This window comes from Mastomys coucha, unplaced genomic scaffold (assembly GCF_008632895.1).
Source record: "Mastomys coucha isolate ucsf_1 unplaced genomic scaffold, UCSF_Mcou_1 pScaffold4, whole genome shotgun sequence".
Classification (NCBI taxonomy): domain Eukaryota; kingdom Metazoa; phylum Chordata; class Mammalia; order Rodentia; family Muridae; genus Mastomys; species Mastomys coucha.
This window is the reverse complement of record NW_022196910.1, coordinates 16282821-16292362: the sequence shown is the minus strand read 5'-3', so window position 1 is coordinate 16292362 and position 9542 is coordinate 16282821. Positions and strand designations below refer to the sequence as shown.

Below are 9542 nucleotides of genomic sequence, written 5' to 3'. Positions count from 1 at the left end.
AAAAAAAAAAAAAAGAAAGAAAGAAAGAAAGCGGACAAACCAATATACCTTAATTTAAAATAATCACAATATACTGAGTCTACCTAACATTCTTGCCCTAGTTATGAACATGAGACGGGAAGAGAATCCACTTTGGAAATGATCGCCTATCTGTTTGAGACCTTCCCTCAGGTACGGTTTGCCCGTGGACCCTGGGAGCCTGGCTCTGTGTTGTCACATGCCCATAGCACTTCCTTTCTCACTGGTGCCTACTTTCCCACAGGGACTCCTCCATGACCACTGCGGGATGTTCTTCATCCCTCTTTGCCTGATGACGGTCAACGATGACTCTGCCATGTGCAAAAGAATGGCATCCATGGCCATCAAGTCCTTACTCAGCAAGGTCAACCAAGACAAGAAAGACTGGCTGTTTGGTCTTGTTACCTCCTGGTTTGAAGCAAAAAAGGTAGTGTTGCTTTTGGTCATGCTTCAGTGACACGGTTTTAGCTTTGGCACATAGTTTATATCTGAATGCATGCTAGATACACTGTTGAAACGCCCTGTCCCAGATAGCCCTAGTGGTGTGTGATTATGCAAATGGTATGCTCTTAAGCTAGCACAAAGTACAGAAGCTGTAGGGAGTAACTGTTTGCATGTTACAGCATTAACGGAGCACTCCAGCGTGTGAGTGCCTGACACTTCTGCTTCCAGCTTTGTTCATTATTTTCCCCCACTTAATACTGTCACTGTCACTGCTGGCCCATCTTCTACTGAGTTTGTCTAGGATTTCATTTCTTTTCTTCTCTCTTTTTGAAAAGTATAGTTTCATCCATTCTTGGTTCGGTTGGTCCTCCATCCCCTAAGCCTCAAGCTGACTTGAACCTTTCCATCCCCGGCCCCATTTCCTCTCACATGACATCCTCCCTGTCCCTCTCCTTAAACCTCTTCGTCCCTTCTCATTGGCCCTTTTCTAATTTCCTGCCATCCACACACCCACTCCCAGGTAAATACACATATATAAAGCTAGGGTCCGCATAGGAGGGCTAGCACATGGCATTTATCTGTATTGTCTCTGGTGTTGACAGTATCTACCTTTCTGTAATCACATACTGTTGTGATTTTTTTTTTTTTTTTTTTTTTTTTTTTTTTTTTTTTTTTTTTTGGTAGCGATTAAACAGGCAACTGGCTGCCCTGACCTGTGGTTTATTTGTGGAAAGTGAAGGAGTTGACTTTGAGAGAAGGCTTGGAACTCTTCTTCCTGTGATTGAAAAGGAAACTGATCCTGAAAATTTTAAAGATGTAAGTAATTTGCTAGATACCAAAACTTGGGAAATGTTTATCAAAGCACTCATGTTGTGTCAATATGTATTTAAACATGCAATTTTTATTACTAAAAGCAAGAATTCAGTCCAGCTGGTAAAGGGAATATTTCCGTAATAGTGTTTACCCAGCATGTCCCCAACACCACAAAAAACAAGCAAGGAACAGCCTGCTGTTGTGATGCACACCCATAATCCCAGGGGCAGCCTGCTGTTGTGATGCACACCTTTAATCCCAAGCACTTGGGAGCCTGAAGCATAATTAGGAGTTTGACACCAGTATATACAGTGAGATATGCTATCTAAAAAGTCAGTGGGAGTGAAGGCAAGTTATTTTCCATGATGTATGAAGATCAGAGACCCTCAGCTAGGACATCTTACTCCATTGTTGGTTATCACAGCTGGGAGGTGGACTTGCTCCTGGCAAAAATGGTAAAGGGGCTAGGGATAATGCCTTGCTGTAGTTGGGAAGCCTAGTCGAAACATACATGCTAGAGAGACGTGCATTGGCTGCTTCCAGGTCATTGTGTTAACTGGCATGCCTTCTCCATGTGTTTAGATCATAGAGGAGGAGGAAGAGAAGGCTGCAGATCGCCTACTATTCGGTTTTCTCACACTGATGAGCAAACTCATCAAGGAATGTAACATTCTTCACTTTACCAAGCCCGCCGAGACTTTGAGTAAAATCTGGAGTAAGTGTTTTATTTAATCTAACAACATAGTAGTTATAATAGTATTGAAAGTACTTGAAATTTGAGTAAGAACACTGCAGAAGGGCCAGAGAGATGGCTCAGCAGTTAAGAGTGCTGACTGCTCTTCCAGAGGTCCTGAGTTCAATTCCCAGCAACCACATGGTGGCTCACAACCATCTGTACAGCTACAGAGTACATAAAATAAAATAAGTCTTAAAAAAAAAAAGGTCTTTTAAGTCCCTAAGGAAAAAATATAAAGGACCCCATCAGACTTTTACACTGAAGTGTTTCTTTTGGGGGGAAAAGATAATTCTTTGTCGCTAATACATTTGATCTATGAAACAAAGGATACTGAGTTGAAAAGGCAAAGGTTGTGGAAGTGCTGCATGATGGTTTTCTTCACATACTCCATGTGCTCACACACACAGAGCTTTGCTGAGACCTACAGTTAAGAACTCTCTTTGGGGGCCCTTGTTGATAAACAGGAGTAGAGGGAAGGAGAGGGGTTAGATTGTTTGCACCACTGCTCAAGCTCTGCACACAGTGTGTTTCCATCCATCAAGTCCCTTTAGGAAGTAGGCACTCTCCACGGTGGCTTAGCTCCCTGGAGCCACTCGTGTCCTAGTGTACTCAGCCCCGTGTCATGACAGTATAGCTCAGTAGATGCCCTTTTCACTTGAGGACTTTAAATTACTGTGTACTGTATAGAACTCTCTAAATGTACAGTGTAACCCCAGAACTTTAATGCAACATATAAGTTTAGATTAGTCAGTATATACATATATAGACTGCCGCCATTGACCAATAGTCACATTAGACTCATAATTTTACCTGCCAGGAGCAGGTAAAAGGATGGAGAGGGACCTTGTATCCATCCTAGTGCTGAAGCACTATGAGTTCTGGGTAGGGTCTGGCTGGGGCCTAACTCAACTCTGCATGACACCAGCCTCCTGGGAGCATTTCTTTCCTCTATGAGATAAAGCTGCGGCTCTCCTTCACAGTTGTAGTGGCTAATGGAGGTTACCATAGCACACACTCACTTAGTAGAAAGCGCTCAGAAAGAAATGATCGCTTTCTGTCTCCAGTTTCTCTTAGAATTAAGCTTGTATCTCTATACATATTTATATTACTGACCTATAAAAGTGGCCTAAGAACCATATCTTATCTCCCTGGGTTCTGAACCTGGCTCCTTGTGGCACCAGCTCATAGGAAATGGTGGGGCTTTCATGTATATGTATATATATGTTTCATACATCACTTACCATATAGTTAATCTTATAATTGCTGTCTCTCTACCTCTTCTCCCCAGCCTCTTTGGCCTGGAAAGCACAGACAGTCATTTTCCTCTTTAGCTCCTCTGTCCAAGCCCATAAGGGAGGCTCCATGGATGCCTCCATTTGTGTTACCATCCAGGGAATCAGGAAAATGTGGGGTGCCTGAGGATGCATTTCGCTCTTTCAGGTCATGTGCACTCTCACCTCAGACATCCGCACAGCTGGGTGTGGCTCGCAGCAGCCCAGATTTTTGGATTGCTCTTTGCCTCTTGCCAACCAGAAGAGCTCATTCAAAAATGGAAAGGCAAGAAGGCCAAAAAGAAGACCTCGGACCCTATAGCAGTCAGGTTCCTAACAAGTGACCTTGGCCAGAAGGTACTATTTTTTTCTTTTATTTTTTTAAAGACAGGCTCAATGTAGTCTTGGCTAAGATCAAGCTGATCTGAGAGTTACTGTGACCTCCTTAGCTTCGGTTTTGTTGTTGTTGCTTGTATGTTTGTTAAGGTACAGTTTCTCTGAAACCATTTGTCTTCCCTTCTCAACTGAGTGAGATGTTTGCTCTCGTGTATGGACTGCCTGGGGCTAACCCATGGGTGGGAGAAACTCCAGCTGATGCCTTGCTGCAAATGGAATTAATAGTAGTTTTATTTGGGGATTTTGTTGGGGCTGGGAGTTGGTTTGGTTTTGAGACAGGATTTTCCTAAACCCAAAGGAGTTGTGGAACCGCAAGCTGGCCTTGAATGCACAGGGCTCCTCTGGCTCAGGTTCCTGGTGTGCTAGGATTTCAGAGGTGTGCCACCTGCCCGTAGCTGTTACACATGACTGGGGTTTTTTGTTTGTTTTTTAATGGCCCAGCAAATGTGCTGTCAGTCTGCTAATGTCTGGTTTCCTTCACAGATGAAGAGTATCTCTCTGGCGTCATGCCATCAGCTGCATTCCAAATTCTTAGATGAGTCTCTGGGAGAGCAGGTAAGAGTGTATGGAGTCGTCTCAGGATAAGAGAGCCAACAGATAAGCATAGGCTTGCATTTGTTATTGGCTTTCTTTTGTTTTTAGCCAGCTTTAGTGTCTGGCATATTTGATAAAATGTAAACACCATTCCAGTATGTGTGCGGTTATACGTGCATGTCTAGTTGACTCTAGGGACCATATTAGAATAACTCTTGGCTTCACCACAATTCCCAATTCTGCTTAGTGACTAAAGCTTTTAAAGGGGTCCATTGATGGATTAAGTATTGAAATACGACCTGATAATGAACTTCCCACCCCTGGAAGTTAAAGAGAAAGAATGCTGTTCACAGTTCAACCTAAAAAGTGATGTCCTTAAAAAGATACATTATCCTATCATTAAAAATAGTTTATGTACTTCCATAAGAGGAAATGTAATTCCAACCGGTATAATAGCTCATGCCGTTAATCCCAGCCCTTGAGAGGCTGAGGTGGAAGGATTGCCAGCAGTTTGAGACCAGCCTGGGCTACAGGTCTCAACTCTTATCTTTCAAAAGTAAATGGTAACATGGTTTATCATATGGCAGGGTCAGGAAAGGAATGGATGGCAGAATTAAATACTTGGCATTGAATTCTAAAGACTGTTGAATCCTGGTTGACCACTAGTAACATTGTACGTTACTGGAACTTATAATAACTCTGATCTTTGTTTTGTTTTTGATTTTCTCCTGGTAATACCTCAGAGAGATCATTTACAGTTGAATCAGAACATGGATAGAAAGCAACTAATCAGTTAATATTACTTCTACACAATTTGATTCAAAGAATTTAGTGCAGGGTAAAATAAAAATGGTTATTCCATAAGGAAATATCTTCTATTACGTGATTTTTGAGAACAGAACTAAGCCAGGTAGAAACAGTTACATGAGATCAGTGAATTTGGCTGTGCTCTATGAAAGAACTTAAGAATTTGAAGCACACAGCCATCAGTTCATGGTGCTGTGTCCATGGTCTCTGTCTCCTGCACGTTAGGTTAGGCCCCAACAAGCCACATGTTTCTAACCTCTCACCTCTATACACTTTTAAGGTTGTTAAGAACTTACTGTTCATAGCAAAAGTCTTATATTTACTGGAACTTGAATCTGGGAACAAGCAAGGAGAGTTAAAAATCTCAGAAGAACAGGACACTTTAGGAGATGCTCTGGCCAGAGAGGCAGCAGAAGAGAAGGCTGGTGCGGGTGGAAAGACAGAGTCTGACAGAGAAGAGAAGGAAGAACCCAGCAAGCCGGCCACATTGATGTGGCTGATCCAGAAACTGTCCCGAATGGCTAAGCTGGAAGCAGCGTATTCGCCCAGAAATCCCTTAAAGGTACAGCAGCAGGACAACTGAAAGCCTTTGTTCTTCGTTTGTTATTGTTGTCTAAGAAGGGGTCTCAGCTTACTACATAGTTCTGGCTGGCCTGGAGCTCTGCTCAGCTCAGCCCACCTGGAATTCACAGGGCTCTGCCTGCCTCTGCCTCCCAAATGCTGGCATCAAAGGTGTGTGTCACTATGCCTGGCTCCTGTTTTTCACACAGAGGTTTTGGTTGGTTGGGTTTTAGTTTTTGTAGAAAGGATTTCTCTGGGGCTGGAGAGATGGCTCAGCAGTTAAGAGTACCGACTGGCTGGGCGGTGGTGGCGCACACCTTTGATCCCAGCACTTGGGAGGCAGAGGCAGGTGGATTTCTGAGTTCGAGGCCAGCCTGGTCTACAGAGTGAGTTCCAGGACAGCCAGAGCTATACAGAGAAACCCTGTCTCGAAAAACCAAAAAAAAAAAAAAGAGTGCCGACTGTTCTTCTGAAGGTCATGAGTTCAAATCCCAGTAATCACATGATGACTTACAATCATCTGTAATGAAATCTGGTGCCCTCTCCTGGAGTGTCTGAAGACAGCTACAGTGTACTTACATATAATAATAAATAAATCTTTAAAAAAAGAAAAGAAAGAAAGGATTTCTCTGTGTAGCTCTGGCAGTCCTGCAACTCACTATTTAGACTAGCCTAACCTGAAACTTAGATCCACCTGCCTTTGTCTCCTGAGTGCTGGGATTAAAAGCTGCACCACTGTGCCCAGCCTGCATATGTTCTGACGCATTTGCCTGAACTTGCTTTACATCCTAGGCTGGTCTGAAACTTGTACTTGAAGGATTCCTGCCTCAGCTTCCCAAGTGCTACATTTAGAGGCATCAGTTACAATGCCTGATATTTGGTACTTTTTGGTTTGAGGTGTTTGTTTGGGGGCTTGGAGTTTTTTGTTCAATATTTTATGTTATTCGTGAAACTTTCAGATCCTTGGGATTTTACATTCTGAACTTAATACTGCAACAGTATCTGTTTCAAAAGAGTGAACTCGGCTTTTCAAATGAACACTGCTTGCATGACTGAGTGTTGAGCAGAAACATTTCAAGTAAAAGCACTGCCTTCTTTCAGAGAACCTGCATCTTTAAGTTCCTTGGTGCCGTGGCTGTGGAGCTCGGAGTAGGCCGGGTAAAGCCCTATCTCCCAGTGATCATCGCTCCCCTGTTTCGAGAACTCAACAGCACCTATGCAGAGCAAGGTAACCCTGCCATCTGTCCTGAGGTCTGCACTCTGGGACCCTTACTTCTCGCCTGGATGCTGGGGGCCCCTTCCTTTCTGTCTCCCTTTCCTGCTAGAGCTTAAGAAAGAAAAGGGTTCATTGACAAACGTATTTTCAATTGTATTCAACAAACTTTTCATATGCTTCCAGTTGTGTCAAAAGTGAATGGTGTTGAGTTTGACTCATGAGGCAGATGGATCTTGACAAATTCAAGGCTAGCTAAGACTACACAGTGAAATAAGTGTCTCAAAAAAATGTTTCAAGAGGCAGGCAGATTTCTGAGTTTGAGGCCAGCCTGATCTACAGAGTGAGTTCCAGGACAGCCAGGGCTACACAGAGAAACCCTGTCTCGAAAAACAAAAAAACAAAAAAAGCAAGAGTTTCACTTGTACAAAATGATAACTGCATTGTCAGGCAGGTTTGGGGTATCCTAAACCTCAGTAAGCTAGCTGGATAGGTGTTGTGTACCTGCAACCCCAGCACTCCGAAGGCTCAGGCAGGAGAACTGGGAGTTTGGGGTTTGCTTAGGCTACATGGGCAGAGTATCTCAAAAAAGGAGGAAAAAAAAAAGTTTCAGTTTAAAAAAACAAAACAGACTTGATGTTAGATCACAGGTTTTCCTTTTTTGCTTATTCACAAATATCTCACAATGTAATTTTTTAAAATGTGTAGCCTAAATAACTAAGTAATAGAAAATAGAAATTAGTGTATGATTTCATTGAAATCTTAGCAATTGGTCCTAAAGTTCTTATAACTAATGGCTGTAGTGAGCCACATATCTAGAGGACTGGTTTTAGCTGTTCAGCCCAGTCCATCTTTAGCTCACTGTACTTTTGTTCCTGTTGAAGTAGTATTCTTTAGTGCCCACATTCTGTGTGTGTCAGGGACTTAGTATACATCTTAATTCCCATGGTATTTAGGAAATAAGCAAACTGTGGCTGATTTGCATTTTATAAAGAGAGGGAGACAGGGAGGATAGGATAAAGTACAGCTTCTCGGGCTGTCATCACAAAAAAATGATGCTGTGGGCCCAGCTAGTCTCTGACCTTTGCACCAGAGGCTAGAGAAACAGTGTTACCTCTTCCACCGCTGCAGAATCGAGCAGGCTCACAAAGGTAACCCAAAGCCCTGCTGAGAGCTTGCCAGGTTCCTGGTGTCTTGTTGCATCTGGCTAAGGTGGAGGCCACAAGGCCACACCCTCCCATCTCAGACACTCAGAAGCCAGTTTCAGATTTGTGTTGAACAGTAACAGTTATGACAACACAGGACTTTAGATGTTACTTTGATGTGTGATTGCCTCTAATCTTTTCTTTCTGTGATTAGATCCTGTGCTGAAGAATTTATCCCAGGAAATCATAGAATTACTCAAAAAGCTGGTTGGACTTGAGAGCTTCTCATCAGCCTTTGCCTCTGTCCAGAAACAGGCTAGTGAAAAGAGGGCGCTCCGGAAAAAGAGGAAGGCTCTGGAGGTAAGCTTGCGGTGGTAAATATGGCACGTCTACTGGCTTAACAAGTACTTTCAACTAGGGGTATGCTGTGCACACGTGTGTGCCACGGTTCCCCGGGGGAGGAGTATTTTCATTAATGACACGTTGTTCTGTGTGTGATCTGGATTCTTTTCACATGTACTTTAAAAGTAACGAAAAATTTCTGGTCTCTCTTCAAGTTTGTAACCAATCCCGATATTGCTGCCAAGAAGAAGTTGAAGAAACATAAAAATAAAAGTGAAGCAAAGAAGAGAAAGATAGAGTTCCTGCGCCCCGGCTATAAGGCCAAGAGACAAAAGTCCCAGAGCCTCCGAGACTTAGCAATGGTGGAGTGAGGGCTCCCTGTGTGCATTAACTCCACTGTCTCCACCAGGGAGAAACCTGAACATCCTGCTTAGTGAACTGGGCTGAATGTCCCGAGGAGGTGAAGGCGGTGGCTTAACACTTGTACTCTCTGCACTTGGAAGCCTCAGGCAGGAGGATTGCCACAAGTTTCAGAGCAGCTTGACTGAGACTGAAACCAAAAGAAATTAAGTTAAAACTTTGGCAGAAATTTGTAATGTATAGTTTATGTAACCATACTTGTAATTTTTTTATTAAAATGTTTATATGCTACTCCTATCTTTAAAAAAAAAAAAAAAAGACTATGAAACTACATGGCATGATTTAAAGCCTAGCTTTTCACAAAAACCTGGTGTGTTGCACACCTTTACCCCAGCACTGTGGTCAAAGGCAAGTAATACCTATGAGTTTGAAAACAGATCCTGCCTCAAACAAATATAAAGAAGATATTAGGAACAAGTAAGTAAGACAAAGTATGATAGCACGTAAACTTATCAGAAGGCATTTAGAAGTCTATGCAGATAGATACAGCCATGCTGGTGGGTTTAGAATCATAAAATGCTGTTTTCCCAAGTTCATTCCATTGGTTCGGTACATATGGAAGCAAAACCTCAAAAAAGTTCATAAGCTAATTAATAAAGCCAATTCTAAAACTTAAATGGAAGACAAAGCAGTGAACCAACAAAGCAAGGCACCTTTAGAAAAAGATGCAATAAGCGCTTGTCCTGTATGCGCCAAAGACAAAGGTGCTGTCAGTAGGGAACATGAGAATTTCCACTGTGTCATCTGGAAGCTTTTCTTCCAGATGGTTCAGTGCTTAACATAATTTATATTTATATATGTGTGTATGTATATATGTGTGTGTGTGTGTATACATATATATA

General features: G+C 42.6%; 1 protein-coding gene across 1 annotated transcript in view; it reads left to right on the top strand.

Moving 5' to 3' along the window:
- Positions 1-8931, top strand: part of Utp20 (UTP20 small subunit processome component) — an 84435-nt gene extending 75504 nt beyond the window's left edge. Inside the window, exons 53-62 of the mRNA XM_031350413.1 lie at positions 102-171; positions 263-445; positions 1147-1278; positions 1858-1990; positions 3452-3639; positions 4162-4233; positions 5300-5581; positions 6682-6808; positions 8153-8298; positions 8496-8931. Coding sequence (XP_031206273.1) covers positions 102-171; positions 263-445; positions 1147-1278; positions 1858-1990; positions 3452-3639; positions 4162-4233; positions 5300-5581; positions 6682-6808; positions 8153-8298; positions 8496-8651 — 1489 coding nt within the window. The 3' untranslated portion in view covers positions 8652-8931. The remainder of the gene's footprint in view (positions 1-101; positions 172-262; positions 446-1146; positions 1279-1857; positions 1991-3451; positions 3640-4161; positions 4234-5299; positions 5582-6681; positions 6809-8152; positions 8299-8495) is intronic.
- Positions 8932-9542: the final 611 nt, after the last annotated feature.